General features: G+C 38.7%; 1 protein-coding gene across 1 annotated transcript; it reads right to left on the bottom strand.

Annotated features, from left to right (window-relative positions):
• Positions 1 to 335: 335 nt before the first annotated feature.
• On the bottom strand, positions 336 to 18,503 carry LOC133951320 (alpha-2-macroglobulin-like). The gene is made up of 36 exons (XM_062385195.1): positions 18,381 to 18,503; positions 18,039 to 18,219; positions 17,784 to 17,937; positions 17,336 to 17,388; positions 16,826 to 16,846; positions 15,586 to 15,751; positions 15,417 to 15,501; positions 15,165 to 15,309; positions 14,296 to 14,413; positions 14,057 to 14,166; positions 13,800 to 13,967; positions 13,339 to 13,566; positions 12,712 to 12,775; positions 12,426 to 12,571; positions 11,900 to 12,049; positions 11,264 to 11,404; positions 11,078 to 11,177; positions 9,661 to 9,811; positions 9,071 to 9,296; positions 8,295 to 8,421; positions 7,987 to 8,108; positions 7,826 to 7,877; positions 7,428 to 7,511; positions 6,652 to 6,828; positions 6,489 to 6,564; positions 5,706 to 5,862; positions 5,402 to 5,476; positions 4,278 to 4,440; positions 3,993 to 4,180; positions 3,375 to 3,587; positions 2,784 to 2,896; positions 2,504 to 2,594; positions 1,259 to 1,327; positions 1,065 to 1,170; positions 903 to 944; positions 336 to 479 (listed from the first exon to the last, which is right to left on the bottom strand). Exons 1-36 carry the CDS (start codon positions 18,464 to 18,466, stop codon positions 475 to 477), a joined length of 4,353 nt encoding a protein of 1,450 aa, XP_062241179.1. The 5' UTR covers positions 18,467 to 18,503; the 3' UTR covers positions 336 to 474.
• Positions 18,504 to 19,493: the final 990 nt, after the last annotated feature.

Here is a 19,493-nt window from a genome sequence, read left to right as displayed (position 1 = left end):
ATAGATAGATAGATAGATAGATAGATAGATAGATAGATAGATAGATAGATAGATAGATAGATAGATAGATAGATAGATAGATAGATAGATAGATAGATAGATAGATGGATGGATGGATGGATGGACGGAGTGATGGACATGATATTTGTTTTATATGTTCTTAATATGTACTTTATATGCTCCACCCTAGCAGCCATGAGGACACTCAACTTTCCACACTAAGCTCACCTGCACTTGTGTTTCGCGATATGTGTATGAATAAATTAACTGCTGAAGCTGCACCAGCAAACATTTGAAATAGTGTAAAACACACAGTAAAACATAAGAGAACAAAGTTGGACATTCACATCACTTTATTTTATTCTCCATTAGTTTCACCTCAAACACATACAGTATATAGACAGAAACGTGTTAAGCATTTGTGTTAAACTGCTCGTTTGTGGGAAAACCCAAGGACTGAAAACTCTCCTCTCTTCAAGCTGCAAAAAGAAAAAAAATTTCAATGAATCTTGGAAGAAAGATATGGTATCAGTGATGGAGAATGGAGACAATTTAGCTGCAGTTCTAGGAACTATTTTTCACTGTCTTTGAGATTGTGAGATATTGTGCTTTTCAACCTTTTTCTCAGACAATATTCATGGATCTTGATTAAACACATCAATCTTTTTTAGGTGACTGATATGTTGGTGTGTGTCCAATTTGGCGATGATCCAAAAAAAACCCAGATGCAGTTAATTTAAATGTGGTCTCAAAAGGGGATTGATGTATCTTTGTGGAGTCTGATGCATCAATGTTCTCCACTCTGTGCCATAGAGCCTCTTGAGAAAGGTTCTGACCAATTAAAGACATTATTACTTTTTGTGGTTGGGTCAGAAAGTTCTTGTATCTTCATGTATTGTTACCTGCAGCACAAGTGTGGATGTATTCTGTCTCAGCCTGGTCACCTAAGAAAAAGAAGAATAGAAAGAGAGATGGATTTTTCAAAATAGAACATTTCCTAATATATGCTTGATCTGGTCTCTGTAAAGGGACTTAGGGTTTGTCTGTGTGAGTGTTATATTTACTTGGCTGGTAGTAGTCATACATCTTGACCACAGCTGGCTTCAGGTTCTGCACAGGCAGCTCCTGGATGAGACGTAAGTTGTAGTTGATGGGTATGTCCTTTGGTAGCTGTTGGTTAAAAAGAAAAGACAGATGACACAATTAGTAACAATCGGATAATCCTTATCTCTTGACCCTCACTGTGAATTCCTCTTACCTCTCGGATGTACACCATAACATGATCCTCCTTTTCCTCAACACGATCCACCAGCAGGGCGCCTTTGAGCTGTGGGGGAGAGGATAATCAACTTGGTTTCTCATTAATAACGGATGTAAACTAGTCTAAGTTACTAGCCTGACGTTGTCATACTCACAATTCTAGTCAGAATGTGAGTCTGATACCGCTCCATTGGGCTGTGATTACATTACATTACATTACATGTCATTTAGCTGACGCTTTTATCCAAAGCGACTTACATTTTTAGAACACTCATCATTTTTATGAGGGGCCATCTAGGGGTTCAGTATCTTGCCAAGGACACTTAGGCATGCAGATGGGATAGAGTGGGATCGAACCGGCAACGTTCTTGTTGCAGAGCACCCGCTCTATCCCACAGGCCACGCTCTCCCCCGTGATTATGGGGCGTGTTACAATCGAACCAGAAAAAAAATGCCTTTTGTCTCAATTGAATAGACCTACAACCAATCAGCAACGTAGTATGTGACGTATGTTAAGCGACTCATTGTGAGTTATTTATTAACGCCGGGTTCACACCGGACGCTGAAGCGACCGTTTCGGCGTTGAGTCTATTGTCTGTTAAAGAACAGCGAAGTTCTTTAACATGGATGACATTAAATTAATAATTGAACTGGAGAAGTGCAGTGAGTTGTATGATCCTCGGAACATGTTGTATAAAGACAATGCCAAGAAAGACAAATGTTGGGACGCTGTTGCTTAATGTTGGAGCAACAAGTAAGTATATGCTTTTAATCTACTGGATCAACGGGTGATATTATTAGCGCTGCCCGGCGGTTCAGCGACGCTTCAGTGTCCGGTGTGAACAGCCAAGCACCGGCGAGATAGGGATTAGCGCGGTGTGGCGCTTTGGCGTCGCCTCCAAGTTCTCTGTTTCTCTTTCAAAATAAATGAGCTGTCGATGTCTTCTAAAACAGACTCAATGGCAGCATCTACACATCTCAGCTCTCCAGTGGCAGGCATGTTTGTTGAAAATGAATTCAACCCAAGCGCACTTTGATGACGTGGTTGATTACGTTACTGTTGATCATCTGTCCATCATCGTATAAAGCCCGCCCTGACAATCTGATTGGTCCGGTCACTTTCGAACCGGGCATAATTTCTCCCCAACGGAGCGACTCCAGACCAAACTTCCCGACCTCAAATGTTGTGGGCGGGGCTAAGTTCCTCTGGCATCCAGGCTAATAAGTTACACTAATAACTCACCTCCTTCAAAGACTGTGGATCTGGGACAAAGCCAGAGAGCATTTTGATGTCCAGGATCACCATGTTTGTATTTTCCTCTTGTCCATGATATCTGCAATAAACCATAAAGATGTGAAGTCCCATACCTTCACCTTTGTCCTCACAGTTAGGATATGCTGGAGAATGTTGGCATACTGGTTCATCCACAATCAGGTACACACTGGTATGTACAGAGCATTGTTTGACAAAAATGTCTGTACGCCTCCATCATTAGTGTGACTTGTGGGAGTAGATTACTTACAGGCACTTTAGCAACAGACTGAGTTTGTTTTTGGCGCAGTCAGCCTCTGGCTTGATCTCAACACTGAAGGATGTGACTTCAGTCGGAGTTGGGATGTTGTAGTTAAGACTCATCTGAGAAATAGGGAGACAAAGGAAAGTATATGACTAAAAATACTGAAATAGAATATCAAGGATTTCCTTTCCTCAAATTTATGAAACAGAAGAACCATGTTGTCTTCAAGGGAGTCACATTTACACATCCAGATTTTAGGTTGTTGTATTAAGGGCTTCTGCACACTACAGGATAATCTGGAAGATTTTTGACCTGATTCACCGCTTCTGACAATTCCGGGGGCGTTCAGTCTATGTTCAAGTCATTTCCCAGGTTGTAAGAGTTTAGGACCACCTGGTCATTTCATTAAAATTTAATCCAGTTATTAGAATAGTCAGACCTGTTCATTTATTTAAAATGAGAAGCAAAACTCACTACATACAGACACCACATATAATTGGAGATGCAGCCCTTTCAGACTCTCTGCACTGCTACTGTTAGCCTGTTGAGGTGAGCATTTATCCAACAGAAGCAGTTAGAGCTCTAGTGTTAACTGACCTGTATTGAAGCACACACGCTGCCCTTCACCTTCACGCTGTACTTTCCTATCACATCCTGTAGCCTCTTCTCCTGGTACAGCAGTTTGTTGTCCCTGTTCACATCAAATGACAGCTGACCACTGGGGGACTGGACCATCACTGTGCTTGAACCATCTGGACTGAATACCAGAGTGGAGTAAAGAGCCAGAGCCTGAAGAGCCACCACTGTGTCCTACAAGACACATCAAAAACTTGTTATTTCAAATCTTTACACATATATTCACTTGTGTTTACACATAGAGCAGGAAGAGGTGGAAGGTCACCATTAAAAAGTAAAAGCTGATAATGGTGCATGGTGAAAGTAAACATGATTTCTACTTTTATCACGATAAGGAACTATTTATTTATTTTTCAACCTATTATTTTGAATTTTTACAGATAAGATAGGATACTATTCCTAATTCTACTTACAATCTAAATCATAAGGTAATTTATGTAAAAACAGGATTTAGAAAACCTCTTGAATTGATACACACACACACACACACACACACACACACACATGGACACATTGTTTTCACAGGACAGCTCTGAGCACACAGCTAGTCAATGAACCATTCTTCTGTTTGGCTTGTACCTGTGTGGACGAGAAGCCCCCATAATAGTTCTGCTGAGCCGTCAGCCATCTGACAATGCGAGAGGTATAGCCCAGGTCCTCAGCACTGGGCGAGGCACTGAGTTTGGCCAGCATCACATAGGAGCTGATCTCTACAGACAGAGAGGCCGATGTTTCTTTTGCTGTCTGAGACCAATGGAGGAAACCCCCTAAAAAACATGCATCCACAGACATAAAGGCATTAGGTCAGCTTCAGTGACAGTAAGTGAAGGCAGAATGATTTCCTTGAGGAGGACAGCAGCTCGCCTTGTTTGTGTCCAACTTTGTCAAGGTGCGTCAGGAGGTGAGCACGGGTCTCCATGTCTCCTGCCAGGGTAAAGACGTACGCCAACAGAGCTGTGGTGTAGGTGTTGCTGAGGTCATTGGCGGACTCCTTAAGGCAGGACAGGCTCTTCTTCACCACAGCATCCTGAAAAGTATATTTTAGATTAAGAAAGTATGCGCCAATACATAACAACAATAAAACTCAGAATTTAGATATTGTCACTATAGCTATTGTCTTCAATCCAACTTCAGAACCACTCAATTAAAAAATGGAGAAAGATACAGAAATAGCTAAACAACTACAAGTGTTGTAAACCACTACAAAGACACGTCATTATTTTATGAGGCCTACAACAAGATAGATTTTTCAATCTGAGCTCACCATGAGGAAAAGTAGCCGTTGTTATAGTTAGGTGCGGTTTATACATTGTAATAGTGCATATTATATTGTTAATTGTGGATAATTAAAAATTAAAAATTGGATACTAACAGGTTGGCAAGTGGGAAGATTTCTGTATTTTACTCATTAGTACAAAGAAAATTATTAATAATAAAAAGTTAATTCAGTTTAAATTTGTGTAAAACTTTCTTTGAAAACATTAGCAGTTGGTAAAACAATCAGAGCTTAATACTGTACTGAAACAGATGCCATACAATGGGAAGTATAGTAAGACATTTATGTAGTTTAGTCACATAACAGTTTTGTGGTTGCTGTGTCGAGCAAAGCCACCAGATTTGAAATCTGAGGCCGTCATCAGCTTGTTACTCAAGTCAAACAGTAGAAGTATTGTTTCAACCAATCTGCATATTGGCAACACAATGTGTGATATCACTTTGTTATTTCATGTGCAATATTACTATTCATGCCCTATAATACTTTCATAGCAGGGTTTTCAGCATAGAACAGGATTAAGTGTTTGACCCCTTCACAATTTTTGGCATAGAGGGGTGCTTTCACCGCATAACTCTTTAATTAAAAGAAAGCAAAAATGATTTGTTTACTTTATCAATGGAGTGGCGATTGGTGCACATATATGTTTCATCTTGTAATTGCGAAGTTTGGAGTGAAACAGCGTGAGATCATTTTGGGGAGGGAGTTTACTCACATCAGTTGACGAATTCATTTCTAAGAAACCGGCAGTGATGTAAGCAGTAAGCGTCACTTCATCAGACACACCACCCTGTAGGAATGGAACAATATTCACATGTTGCTTTACTGTGTGTGCAATGCACAGGGACCCACTTAACAAACGTGATTTTGCGCTTGCAGCCACATTCACTGAAATTCCATTAAACAAACGAATTTCAGGCACATATTGTAAATTAAGAACAGCAAGATATTACTCAGTGATAATAAAAGGTCTATAGTGATATTGTTTTAATCACAGTCTACAGGTAAAAAAAGCTCACCTTCATCCTGTTGTTAAAAAGTTTTCCTGACTGTTTGAAACAGCCATTTTTACGTTGTTTTTCCTCCAGCCAAGTTTTAGATGATTCAATATTCCTTGGATCAATGTAGATGAATGATTTTGCTTTGGCAAAAGATCTCAACACGAAAGCAGTCAGCCTGAGGACATCAACAACACAGTTAGACACTGACAAAAGGAAAAAACTTTGTGTTCATGCTACCTGGTTTATCTGCAATGAAGATCATAAATTCAATATTTTTGTAGAATATGAAAGTGAATTTGATTGATAACTGTTACTTTGTGTTTCATAGAAAAAATTTATGATTTACTGAACTGCTGTTATTTTTTTATACATCGCATGTTAGCTATTTCAGAGGTTTGACACATCTTTTCAAAATAATAGCTCTTTAATTCAACTTGATATAAGGCATTACAGCCCCAAAACAAAATTTGTGCTTTGACTGTTGTTGTCATGACGGAGATCAGCACCCAGAATCTGAGATAGTGGAAGAAACATGATCAAATGATCAAATAGATCTGGCAGGACAGATATATTATTGCCCACAAACTGCCAGTTGGCAGCGACAGCTGTAGTTTATGTGAGGAGTCAGATGAAGACATGATCAACTCAGTTCACAGACTGCATGTGTCCTATTACACATGCCAAGTGTGATGCCAACAAGATGAACGGTTCCCGAGATGTGTGTTCCACATACAGAAACACAGACAACTGTGGAATAAGAAGGTAGATCAAATAATTCTATGTACAACAGTTATTTCTCACCAAGTGTTCCCTGTTCCTGATCCAAATGTGCTGTAAGCTCCATCAATATGTTTGTAGTTCAGCTGTCTCTGGTAACCTGTGGAATAAAATAAATAAAATTTGTATAATCCATAATGATTCACACCAGTCCTAGATTATTCAGCTGAAGCTAACTGAAGCTCACCACTTGACAGGAAGTTGGTAGACTTCTCCATGATGGCCGGTGTCAGCTGCTGTGTGTTTTTCAGGTACTGGAGGATGTAGATGTTTGGGGCCAGGAGCGCCATGTTCTGCTCACCACATCCATACGGCATCCTAAGCAGCCCATCCAGGTTTTTCAGGGCTCGACCCAGGATGTCACCTGCACAAATACAGTGACTCACTAAACATGTAAATGACTTGACACACTGATGTAAAACCATGTTAACAAGCTTCAAACACAGCTGATACAGAAGGCCATGCACTAAAGGAGTTTTGGTATTTTCCTTCAACTGTACTGAATTCTTACATATTGAAATTGTGTTCTTTATTCAAGTATTATCTGAAATCACAAGTGCTTCAGCAATTCAACACCAATCTGCACATTTGTAGGAACTGTTGGGTTTCTCTACAAATTTAAGGTCTTGACCTTTTTGTCATAACCCTCAAGATTGAACTGAACTGAATACCTTTTACTATAATTCATTCTTCATTTTGCACTGGATTTTTTGTGTGAAGCACTTTATAACCTTGTTTAGATAGGTGCTTTACAAATAAAGTTATTATTATAGTAATTATTGAATAAATAACGGTTTCCTGTATAATGTATGAAAGTGCCATGGTTGCATTATACGAGCAAATGCAATCTCTCAAGAAGGACAATAACATCCAAACATCCCTTTTTACTATCAATGTCCTCATTTCTGAGGCATCAAGAAAAAGGTGAACTGTTAACTCTGCAAAATGAGTTTATCCGTTTACCCAGAACTGATAGTGAGGCACGAGCTGATCCATCGATCACATTCTCAGGGAGCTGTAACTCTACTTCCTCTGTCAAAGCCTCTCCTGTGTACGGACAGAGAACAACCACCTTAGAGACAAACTCAAGCCACGGTCAGGATCAAAACAAAGACGTCATTCAGATTTATGAACAGATAGTGTATCCTGAATCATAGCAGTTCTGATGGAGCAATTAAATGAATGAAACATTGGTCTGTTTTGATGCACAACAGTTCAAATATTACATTTGTATGGACAAAATGTATGGAAATGCATTTAAGTAATGACTTTTGAAGATTTGTAGATGCTCTCACTAAACTTGGCTGAAAGGCCACCATAACCAATCTATGCTTCCTCTTTGCAACTGGTGGTCAACTTACCTTTTGGACAGAGCAGCAGGTTGTGGGTCTTTGTGATTTCAGTTCCCTCAGCCTGAGAGGGAAAGAGATAGGGAATAATGAGAGTTGCAGAGTTTCCAACTTGTATTTTTTTTAAGGGCTTAGGAATAAAGACCATTGCTATTATATATTAAAACAACTACCTTTACTATGAGTGGTCGGGTGACCACGTCGATGCGGCCTCTTTCTGGAACGCTCACAATCTCATTGTCACAGGAAGTGTGAGATGCCACAGCCTCAGCACTCACCGACACATTCACAACCCCTTTGAAAAAAAGTGAATTAAACCCTGTTTGAAACTTGATTCACAATTATCTCACATCCAATAAATTTTATAAGTTTTTTACTGCTATGATGGATTTCCCTGATCACAGAGATTTAAAAGATGTGGAAATAGGCACAGTAATTCCACTACTTTGGCAAAAGTGTGGATGAAAGCTTGAAGACTCACCTAAAGCTGTAGGGGACATGTTCCAGCTGAGGGTCAAGCGCTCATTGCCACACAAACAGGATGTGTACTTATCACCAGAGAGGGGGGTGAGGGTGTAATCTAAGGAGTGTGCTGGCGTCACAGAGACCTGTTCAAGAGACACAACAATATAAATTTTGAAACTGCTGATGTGAAGCGAATGTGAACAAATCCTCAAACTGCTGCATGTTTGGAGACATACAAACCTGATTCCTCAGTCACGTTGATACAAATAAATTAGGAATAAACCAAAATGCGTCCGAAACCAATGTGGATCTTTAAAATGTGCATCTTTCATCATTGTATATATCAACTGTTTAAATGAGACACATTAGATCCTTGTTTAATTCATAACTAATTCATAAGGTGTGATGTACATTCATTAGTGTACACATGAATTCAAATTATATTAAAGGGCATCATCAACATTGCACTATATGTGTAGGATGCCCACAGGGTCTCCACAGAAGGGTTGGTGAAGTATTTTGAATCTCAATTGTTCATAATAGTTAGTAGAAAAAAATTGGAATCCAATTAAGATTTCACCATGAATTTGGCTACATGAAGTAACTTCAACAACCCTGCAAAACATTCCCTTCAACCTCACATTTCTGTTTCGTTCCAATTCGTAAATGTTTGCAGGCGAAGCTAGAGAACATAAGATCTACTAAACATCAGAAAGTTAACTTTGTCATTATGATGCTAGATTGTTGCCATGCAGCAGACATAAGTTTACAGACTTTTTAAGCCCCCCTTACCATGATGCAGCTGGAAAGGTAGTTGAAGATGGTTGCCTTCAGTTCAAAGTGCTCCCCCCGGATGATGGAGTAGGGCATCGTGAGCTCGAGGAAGAAGGGCTGGAAGACGGTGATTTCTTTTCGAGGAGCCAAGCCAAAACCCTGAGGGGACAAACAGAAAGCCTCCGTCTCCCAGGTGGTAATGGTATCAGGGACAAGGAGGGACACATCCTTCGTCCCGGATGCTCTGGATTAACAAATACACAGAGACACAGATACTGTGAGCTAGAAAAACTTGACAAAAAACTTGATAAATTTGACTATAAAATCGTCATTGCAGATAAAACACGTAGGATGTTTTCTAAATTCCCTCTGCACCATACAATGTGTATAAAAAAAGTTCTGCACACAAAATACAAAAAGATTACAGTATGCTGCAATTTTTTTTCGAGGCGAACTTATTAATAAAAAGGAATAATTATCTGGTATAATATAATATAATAAACAGTTTGAAGGGAAAAAGCAGAAAGTCAGAAAGAAAAACTCTGTTACACATCCAACAATGTAATAATTTAAAGTCATACTAATATCCATATCATATACAAGCTCACCCAACTGCCACCAGGTCCCATATCCAAGTCTCGGGGAAGAAAGTACGGACTGTCTCTATAGCTGGAAGAGGAGCGTATGGGGCACCTTGACCAGTTGGCCCGGCCATTCCCACTCCCATTCGGGCTACAGGAACACTGCTATATGCAATTTCTGAAAAGATGCATAGAAATATTCAACTGAAAAGACAGCAGTAACCAGTGGTGGGATAACGTAGTACATTTACTTAGTGACTGTACTTAAGTAAATTTTTCATGATGTGTACTTTACTGAAGTAGATCATTTTGTATGTTGTAATAAATGAGAGATCTGTATCTCTGAACCAATCAGGACATGCAGGAACATTAGACACTGCCTCTTTTAACTCCAGCAAAGCTGCAGATGGAAAATGGATTTGACCAGCCATTATGATGAATAGGTAGATGGTTGAGAGAGATGGCAACAGATATGTCAACGCAAAAGTTTACCAATATTGTTAAAGGAATGAAATATGGAGCCCTGTCATTTCCTATCTTAACAATGGCGATGTGGTAATCTCAAGGATCCAGAAGATGATTAACAAATAAAATAAAGCGGACTGCTGGAGCGAACTGGGGAGTGGCGGTGGGGAGCCACTGGAAGTATTAAATTGCTAATGTGTACTATCATTAGTTAGCCACTTATTATATTGCGCACAGGGTTTTTGTTGTGCGCACAGGTACAATGAGGACAGGTAAGATACTCCGGGGGTCTACCACCCGGTCTACTATTGGGTGCTAAGTATTTATGTTCTTTTTTTTTGGTGCCACTGATAGTCCTTGTTGATCGCTGTGTTGCTTTCTGTAAATAAATACTTTCTTTGCTTCATATCGGGTCCTGGCATTTTGCGACTGCATCCTCACTTCCCCAAACCTGTTGCATTTAAGTTATGTCCTACTCCAAGCCACCAGGGGGGTAACAATTGTGTTTTTATTATGTGCTACTGATTGTCATTATTTCCCTTTTCCTATTATTAGATATGGGGTGGGGTGGTAATGTTGATTAAAAACAATGTATTATCAATGTACTGATATTGCAGTGGGTGGGGGTTAAAGGGCAATGGTGTGTCTATAATATTATTTATTTGTGGAAAATCAATAGATAAATGTAGGGAAAAAGTAATGATGAATAGGCTACACTCGGCATGTACTTTTACTTTCAATAATTTACAACTATTTAAAAGTAAGTACTTACTTATACAAGAAAAAAAAAAGAAACAATAGAAATGCTAATGTGGTCCTCTTACTTTTACTTGAGTTTATTTTAGTTTATTCATTAATACTGTTACTTGAGTGAAATGTTTCAGTAATTCCTCAACCACTGGCAGTCTGGCAGTCTGACTATGATTTGATTTTGTGCACCTAATCCAGTATGTGTTTCTTAACAGTGCAGAACATTTACCATATTCATGATGGCCACCTTCGTGGTATTCTCTTCCTCTGAAGTTGAGGCATGGAGGCATACGGATAAACAAGTTTGTAGCCATCTTCAATCCAACGTTCTAGATATTCGAAAAACATACAACCATTAGCTGAGTGTAAAAAACAATTAAACTCTCTACATGTCGGTAACTGTATGTGGATTTACCTGGAAAACTGTAAACGCATCAGTTCTCTCAGAAGGATGTGGATGAATGTATCTTCTTGGTCTCACCCGCAAGCATTCTACTTTATCACTTACATCGTATGGAATATAAGACGCTTTGGAGACAGGCAACAAGTTAAAAATCTGTAAAGAAAAAAAGGTTGAAAGCTTGAAACTGCTGCATGAAGATCTGATGAGTGTATTCATGGTTTTAGGGCAGCTCCATCTCAAAAGGTGGTTGTGAAGTACAAAACACTCGTTATCGACAACACGATTGGTATAGAAACATGTTTTGGTTTTCTGTTGTTTTTTTTTATGTCTGAAGATAGGTCACTAATTACCTGCACTGTTTACCCATGACACTCCAAAAGTGTTTTGTGGATTCAAACACAGAGAATTTCCCCTTCTGGATGAACTATCCCTTTAAAGGTAACATAATTAGCATTGAACTGCATTAAACAGCTATGATACACTGGTGGTAACAATGAAACCTCCCTGGAAGAGGCACAAGAAAAACAATCAGGACAAAAAGGCATAGCCTCAGGGTAACTGATATTATTAACCGTGGAAAAGATTTTGTCGAGGAAAAATAGAATAGAACTCAAAGATGTCAGCATCTATTTGTAGAGGAGAAGTTACCTTGTCTGCAGTCAGGCCCTCCCCTGGTCTCATGATGAGAACGCTCTGGTCGACAGCACTCACTCCACACAGGGAGTCTGGTTGGGCCTTTAGTTGCATGGTGGTCTCCTCTCCTGGGACTGCTGAGGATGGAAGAAACTCCAGCGACACCTGACAAACACAGAAAACACACATCTCACCACCTGGACGTTTTGGGAATGAGACTAGAGCCTATAATAATGACAGTGGGACATTTATTATATTCTACCCAAACTTTTTTAAATGGTCAACAAATGTCAAAAAAGATGAAGGAGCTGGTATGTGTTCCGGAGGAGAGTGGCCACATGGCAGATTGACCTGTCGGAGTTTGCTGTATAAACAAACTCAAACTGGCTGAAGTCATGTATTTTCAAAGCTTGATCAAACCTCAGGACAGATGTGGAGAGCTATAGACTTGACTGCTGACAGGGGTGATTGTGCACTCAAACACCTTCTGCACATGAATCAGACAAGCGTAGCTGGTGCCTCATGTTTCTTTTATACTGACCTTGTGACTGAAGCACTTCTCTACGGAGAAGTCAGCGCTGTTAGCGATCACTGTCTCACTTGGGAGGACGGCGTAGGCTAAGACCTGGACTTCTGGCGCCATTTCTGGATGCACATTCAACTCAAAGGATATTCCACCCTCAGTCACTAAAAGGTGAAGTTAGAAACAACAAGTACCATCCACATGTCTCCATGTTATAAAACAGCAGTAGATGTATATTTTCATTCCATGTAAATCTCAAATATACGATTTTCCAGACTCATGATTAAAGCCTGTCTCTTCTCACCTGGAAGGTCTTGAACTTCAATCTGTTTAAATCCTTGCATGATAAGGGCTCCTCTGGATAAGACCTAGAGAGTTTGAGATATAAATGGCTGAATAAATGAGTCATGCAACAAAAAACTAATTTCCTGGCATACTAGATTACATGTAGAGGTATTTTTGTATTTAATTTAATGAACCTTTATTTATAATCGAGATTTATTAAGGGAGGCCTCATTTGAATTTAAGTAAATTGAGCGGATACAATCAAATAAAATAAAAAAACAGAAGCAGTGAATAAATTAACACAGTAAATATGATGCAAATAGAATACAGATTATAAAACAATTCAAGTAAAACCAAGTGAAACACATTAAGAAGATACAGCTACCAGCATGAATTAAAATTCCCCTGGGGGAACTGAAGATATCATTTTTAAGATACTTTGCAATGAGTTCCAGGCAGTAGGCGAAAATAAACTAAAAGCAGTTCTACTAACCTCTCTACAAATGCAAGGGGCCTGCGATGGAAGCCTTTCATTTGAACACTTTTGATATCTGAACTGATTTCATTTGAAAATACATTTTCCATGTACATATTTCCGTGAAAAACATCTTCTGATGGGCTGAGAAAAAGTTCACCGACAACTCACCAGGTAAATCACCAGTACAGAGGCTCCTTTCTCTCCAACGACAGTGTATTTGATGGAGATCTCTTCTTTTGTGTCACAAGACAGTGGATTTGTCTTCTTTACCACCTCCAGGGAGCTGACTGTTTGGGTGTCAGCAGAGGGAGGTTGGCTCATAGACACTGTGTGGTGGCCAGTCTCGTAGAATCGAGTTCTATAACCAGAGTAGCCCAGTATTGGTTTATTGCTAACCTAGATCGAAGAGAGGAAGTGAAGGCATACATTGGAAAGTGAGTTCATTTATTATAGGAAAGCTAAATGTCAAGGTAAAGACACAGTTCTTGTTGCAGTATGGCCACTATACAATGGTGCACCCATGATCTGCTGCTATACTTTTAGGAAACACCTTGGCTTCTCTCTCTTGAGCCGTGTTGTCATTGTCATGAAGGTGTTTTTGTGTGGATGACGAGTTATCTTCTACTTACTTGCAGGTTAATCTCTCCATTGAGTTCAGCTGTGGAGAATGAGAAAGTGGCCACACCATCGCTGTCAGTGGTGAGATTCTGCAGCAGACGTGAAGACCACCTCTCACCTTCAAACAGGTAGACCTGCATGTCAGCTATGGGTGTATCATTGAAGTGAACCGCTTTAACCTGTTAGGGGCAGAGTGTTGTGTCAGTGAGGATGCAGATCGCTTCCGTCGAATGAAGGTGACGACGTGAAGGGAACAATCTGCACTTACTTTTCCTTCCACATTTGATCCTTTGTCATAAATCTTGGGTGTGTCGATGAACATCAGCTTTCCAATAACATATGAAATCTGCAGTCTCTTCATTTGTTGGAGGGAAATACCTATGCAGGAATCCTCCATGTTACATGGATGTATGCAACATGTTGTTCAAGTAAAATATACTGTATAAATTTACTACAAAAATATCTCTATGATGTATGAATAAAATATTAAATATTACAAAGACTTGCCTGTCCCTTCCTCTTCCACTTCAACAATCAGATCCAGGTAATCTTGAAGCACCTTTTGGTCGAGTTTTGTGAAAGTTGTCATCTTGAAGGTCAAACTTGCACAACCTTTCTTTCCCATCTAAAATGAAATAAGATTAGAGTGATTTCATTCAAACTTAAACTCCTTTCATTCATTCATATTTCACCTAAGTAGTTTCTCACTATTTACAGTCTGAGGGTCATGCTCTTCTCAGACTACTATGTTCTGCAGACTGACAAGACAGTTTAACCTGGCAAATTTCCGGAGCACCAAAGTAACCACTTAGTAACTATTAACAAATGCCATTGTAATTAACGTGAGTATTTAGGACTGTAACTGCCAAAATAAAAAAGGAATAAATAAAGAAATCCTTCAAAAATATCAATAATAAACATATACATAAATAAATAATTAAATACACAATACATACAGATTTAAAGCTGAATGTATTACATAAAAACATATATCAATTTTTTAATTATTTTTCTATCTTCAAACGTACATGGAATATTCAACATCTTGTCCCCGGTTTTTAAATAAAATAATAATTTATGTTTTTCTAAATGCATTTAACTTACTTATTTATTTGTTTAATCCTGCAAGAATGCAACCTGCATTTTCATTTCATTTTTACTGTATTTCTGTGTCTGAATGTGAATGAGATGGGAGGGGTTTACTCAGTCTAACACTGGTATATAAAATTAAATAAATAAATAGATTTGGTAAATTAAGTAAATGAATAAATTAATATTTGAATGAAGTACATGTCACCTTACCAACACTGATACACAGAAAACATAGTAATACTTTGCATCTTGTTTCTGCTGAGAGATGATTCTATCAACTCTACCTCCTTTGTCTCCTCGTAGCATGGGGGTGTTATGTCAGGCAGTCCCTCTGGATTATCAGGAGTAGCTATAGCAACATAATAGCGACTAAGAGGTCGGCAGACCTTAACTTTGACACTGCCTGGCACAGGTTGTCCATATGTATACCTACGAAACACATTGTGATTGTTGACAAGTAGAAAAAAAGCAACTATATCTTATTCAGAGTTACAGTATTTTGGGAGTACACATGTCAAGAAAAGGATTTGACTTACTTTGCACATATTTCAGCTTTTATTTCTTCCTGCTCAATACTGACGACATCATCTGCCGTTATTTTTACATCAAATTTAGGCAAAACTGTTGATGAAATATAGTTATTACACATTTGCTACATGGCGGTAAGATGGAAATGGATTTTTTTCTTAAACAGCCATAACTTACCATATTTCTCCACCTTGAAACTGTGATATATCTTATTCCGACCAACGGTCACAATAACCTGGTAGGATCCTTCCTGGGCCTCAGAGTTCAAGGAGTAAGAAAGTTGCAGTATGCTGCTATCGGCTGTTCTATTCAGCCACTGTGCAACTCGGTTATCATTAGAATCCTATTTCATAAAATAAATGGGAAGGAAGATGTGTTTATGAAACTAAATGAAACTCATTTAAAGGGATGTCACAAAGAATTACAGCACTCAACATGCTCCTCATTATTTCATATTCTCCTTCTGAGCAAATTTAACCCAACTATAAGCCCACACTTCAACTCCATACAGTGTTATTACTCAAACTACTCTAAAAACCTTAGCAACACACCAATTAGGCTAATGTCCAAATAGAGACACTGTATATACAGAAACAAATAAACATTTCATTAACAAAAATATTTAATATAGTCAGACAAGAAATGCTCTGTAAAGGTCAATTTACTGGCATTGAATAGCTTTTCCTTATCATTGAACACTGGTTGACAACCTTAGATTGAATTAAGATTTTTAATTCATCAGAACATATTGACTTGATATAAAGGGCACATATTTGACACCTTTCTGGGATTTAATTTGAGGTATTGGTACCCCTAAGATGATATATCAGTGGTTTGAAGTAAAAAAAAAACTGCTGCAACATGTATTTCTATGTCGCTGAATAGGGTAGCGAGAAAATGGCGATTCCGTGATGACATCTCACACGGAGAGGAGGTACGAAACGTAACGTTCCTGTAACATATGTCTTGGAATTGGCTGTGTGAAAAAGTCCTTGGAGTGACTGTTTTTCATACATGAAGGGTCCCTACTGACCCCTTCAACTAATTAGGTATAGTAAAAGCCCAGAAAATGTATTTTGCACAATATGGGCCCATTAAAAAGGAAAAGGCACAAATATATAAAAAGATTTAACTTTCATCAATGTGGTAACAGTTGTTCACATGTAAACCCTGTTGTTTCAGTGAAGCCAAATTTGATAGGTTGGTAGCAAAATCTTTAAAAGTTTATTTACTTTTAAAGTTTGAGAATTTTGAAATACTCATATAACATTTTTTTGGCTTGTTTACTCAGCTCAGCTTTACTCGTGCACTTTATGATTTTGGGAGGTTTACATTTTACCAATATGTAAAACTCCTCTACCTCCAGTATACAGTGTATTAAAGTTTGAGTGTATTATAGTGTGGATGTTAGACTTACCTCAACTTCAATTATATTGTACTGCAAGAGAAGAAAGAAAGAAACAAAGAGAACTTTGTTGAAAGACAGGTTACTTTACATTGATCTCATCTGGCATTTTCCTAATCAGGGTGGGTAGGAAATCAACAACACAATAGTAACGAGCAACTAAAGCTCTGATGTGTCGCTATCAATTATCTAATGCAGAGACCAACAAGGTCAGGTTTTATTTTCTTCATGAACATGTTGCGATATGAGACACTAGTGTTACTAGTTTCAATAGACCTGCAGGTCTATTGACACTAGACCTGCAGGTCTATTGACTCCGCAAACAGAGTTCTGCTTGTCCTATTGACCCTTCATCAGGAGCTGACTGATTAGAGACATACAGTAACTGGGGTTAGAGAGCAAACCTATGTATGTCACTTCATTGCATAACTGATGTTCAGTTTAACCCATTCAGCCAAATTAAACCTGCACCGTTGTCACACAGGATCACTGATACTGTGGTTTGTGAGTTGAAATACTCACCAGCCGATTGGCGGGTCTCATCCTGCTGTCCAGTGTGACGACTCTGAAATGCACTGAGAAATTCAAAGAGGTTACATGAGGCTTTTGCTAAATATCCTGACAGGCCACTTCAACTGCGTTCTGCACAGAGCTGATAACATAACTATCAAACCTGAGATTACAATAAGAGGCTGTTACTGTTTGGCTTTAAAAACATTCTCTCTGTTATCTCTCTGTTTTTGATTCCCTCAGGAAGCGTCCAACACATCAGACCCAACTTGAATTGAAATGAAAATACCTGAGTAAAATTAAAGCAAAATGTGATAAAACAAGATTAAATGTATTTTCTTTATTGATCTGTCAGATATTTAGTCTTTCACCATCCGCCACGATTATTCTATTATTCTATTGATACACGTGTATAACTGATATACAGCATATTCGGCACAACAACATAGATCAAAATTACATGTTTGTCCAGGGAGGTAGATGGGTTTATCTGTTTGGACAAACGTCATTGGTTGGTAGACAGTGGCCTTGACTTTCCTCACTTCTTTTGAGTAAAAGGTTTTGCCTTTCAACTCCACCTCAAAGTTGTACACCTCTTGATTCACCAGGGGAACCTGTGAGAGAAACATATTTTGTAGGCACCAGGATAACTATGTGTGTTAATACTGAATAAATTATCATGTCTTTTGAATCAAAGCCATTCTCATGATCTGACCTTAAAATCAACGCATTCATGAAACTCCTGATTGGAGGATTTTTTCAGAAGGGTTGTGTTCTTTTCAGCAGAAATCAGAGTGATTGTCATGTCCAGAGTCTCGTTGGGCTTCAGGAGACTCGCACAAAATTTAGTTTCAGCTCCAGCCTCAAGAACTGCAGGGATGGCTACCATGTAATGCCTGTAGACACAGAAACATACACACATGCCATTGGGAGGCCTGTCACACTGGATCTCAAACACAGGGAATACCAACACAAACTTCTGCAGCAAATCAATAAGATCTAAACCCTGTATTGAAAAGAAAGTACACACACATAAAAAAATAACAGGCAAACTTACGGTCCTGCCATGACTTGAGCGACACACATGCAGCTCAAGAGGACACAGAGTGTCCATGTCCACATCTGAATCCCAGGACGACCCATGACTGACTGAGATGATCAGTCAGTCAGCGTCAGTTAAATAGCCGCTGATACAGAACCCCCACCACCCCACCCTCCAATCACAAACACACACCCACACACAGACATATTGTATCCCCCCACACACTCTCATGCAACTGCTCTATTTAATTTCCAATAAGTCTTGACTCGTAAGTCAATCCTTTATAGACTTAGCGTATAATACTGTGTCAGAGATGCCTTTAAATATATTTAATATTGTGCATTATGGTCTGAATAATGTAAGTTTAATATTCAAAAAGTATATAAGTTCAAATCTAAAAAAAGTAAAAAAATAGGCTCTGCAGGACCAAATTACAACAAGTGACAAATTAGAAACTAGAGCTGGAACGTCAGGACAATATTCCAACTGGGTGTAGATGCTCCAAGCTATTATATTGTGTATTGTGTATATGCTGTTGTATAATGGAGAAAACATAAAGACATACTCCTCTGCTACCAATACGAAAAAGAGTGAATTTCTTAGTTTGTTAACAATTAAAAAACATATATACATATATCCCAAAATGTTGGTGTAAAAGACGAATATCTCAGCTGAAGGTATCCTTGTTTTGTTCAGCAACTTTGCCCTTTACCCCTCGGGGGATGTTTGGTTTTGTCTTGCAATCACCTCTTTACCAGATTTTTCAGTCCAAAGAAGACTTTTTTTCACCAGTAAGTAAACCTGTGGACTGATAAAGTCCTCAATCTTTGCTGATGGATTACAACACACGAAGTGATGTGCGATTTGATAAAGTCTTTATAAAACATAGACATATATATGCAACTGAAATTAGTATGCACGCAATTCATGCGGGCACTGATTTGTATCTGTATGAATCAGTCCCCTTCTGTTTGCACCTCTCTTCAGCTGCTTCGGCATATATGACCGGGAACCAGATCAAGTCTGATCTTGGTTACACTCAGATACAAGTCCATATCAGAAGGTAAACAGCGACTTTAATACAAAGTCTTCAGGCTACTTTTAATACACACTGGTAAAAAAAAAATA

This window comes from Platichthys flesus, chromosome 4 (assembly GCF_949316205.1).
Source record: "Platichthys flesus chromosome 4, fPlaFle2.1, whole genome shotgun sequence".
NCBI lineage: Eukaryota > Metazoa > Chordata > Actinopteri > Pleuronectiformes > Pleuronectidae > Platichthys > Platichthys flesus.
The sequence above is the reverse complement of the archived record's forward strand: the minus strand, read 5'-3'. Positions and strand labels throughout refer to the sequence as shown.

Bases quoted from the DNA above. Each gene is read 5' to 3' on its own strand.
- LOC133951320 (XM_062385195.1), bottom strand. From the start codon at position 18,466: ATGGGTCGTCCTGGGATTCAGATGTGGACATGGACACTCTGTGTCCTC. The intron at 18,220-18,380 runs GTAAGTTTGCCT...CTGTGTCTACAG, and splicing joins GCTCAAGTCATGGCAGGACC to GCATTACATGGTAGCCATCC. The intron at 8,422-9,070 runs GTAAGGGGGGCT...TCTCTTGAACAG, and splicing joins ACCTTTCCAGCTGCATCATG to GTCTCTGTGACGCCAGCACA.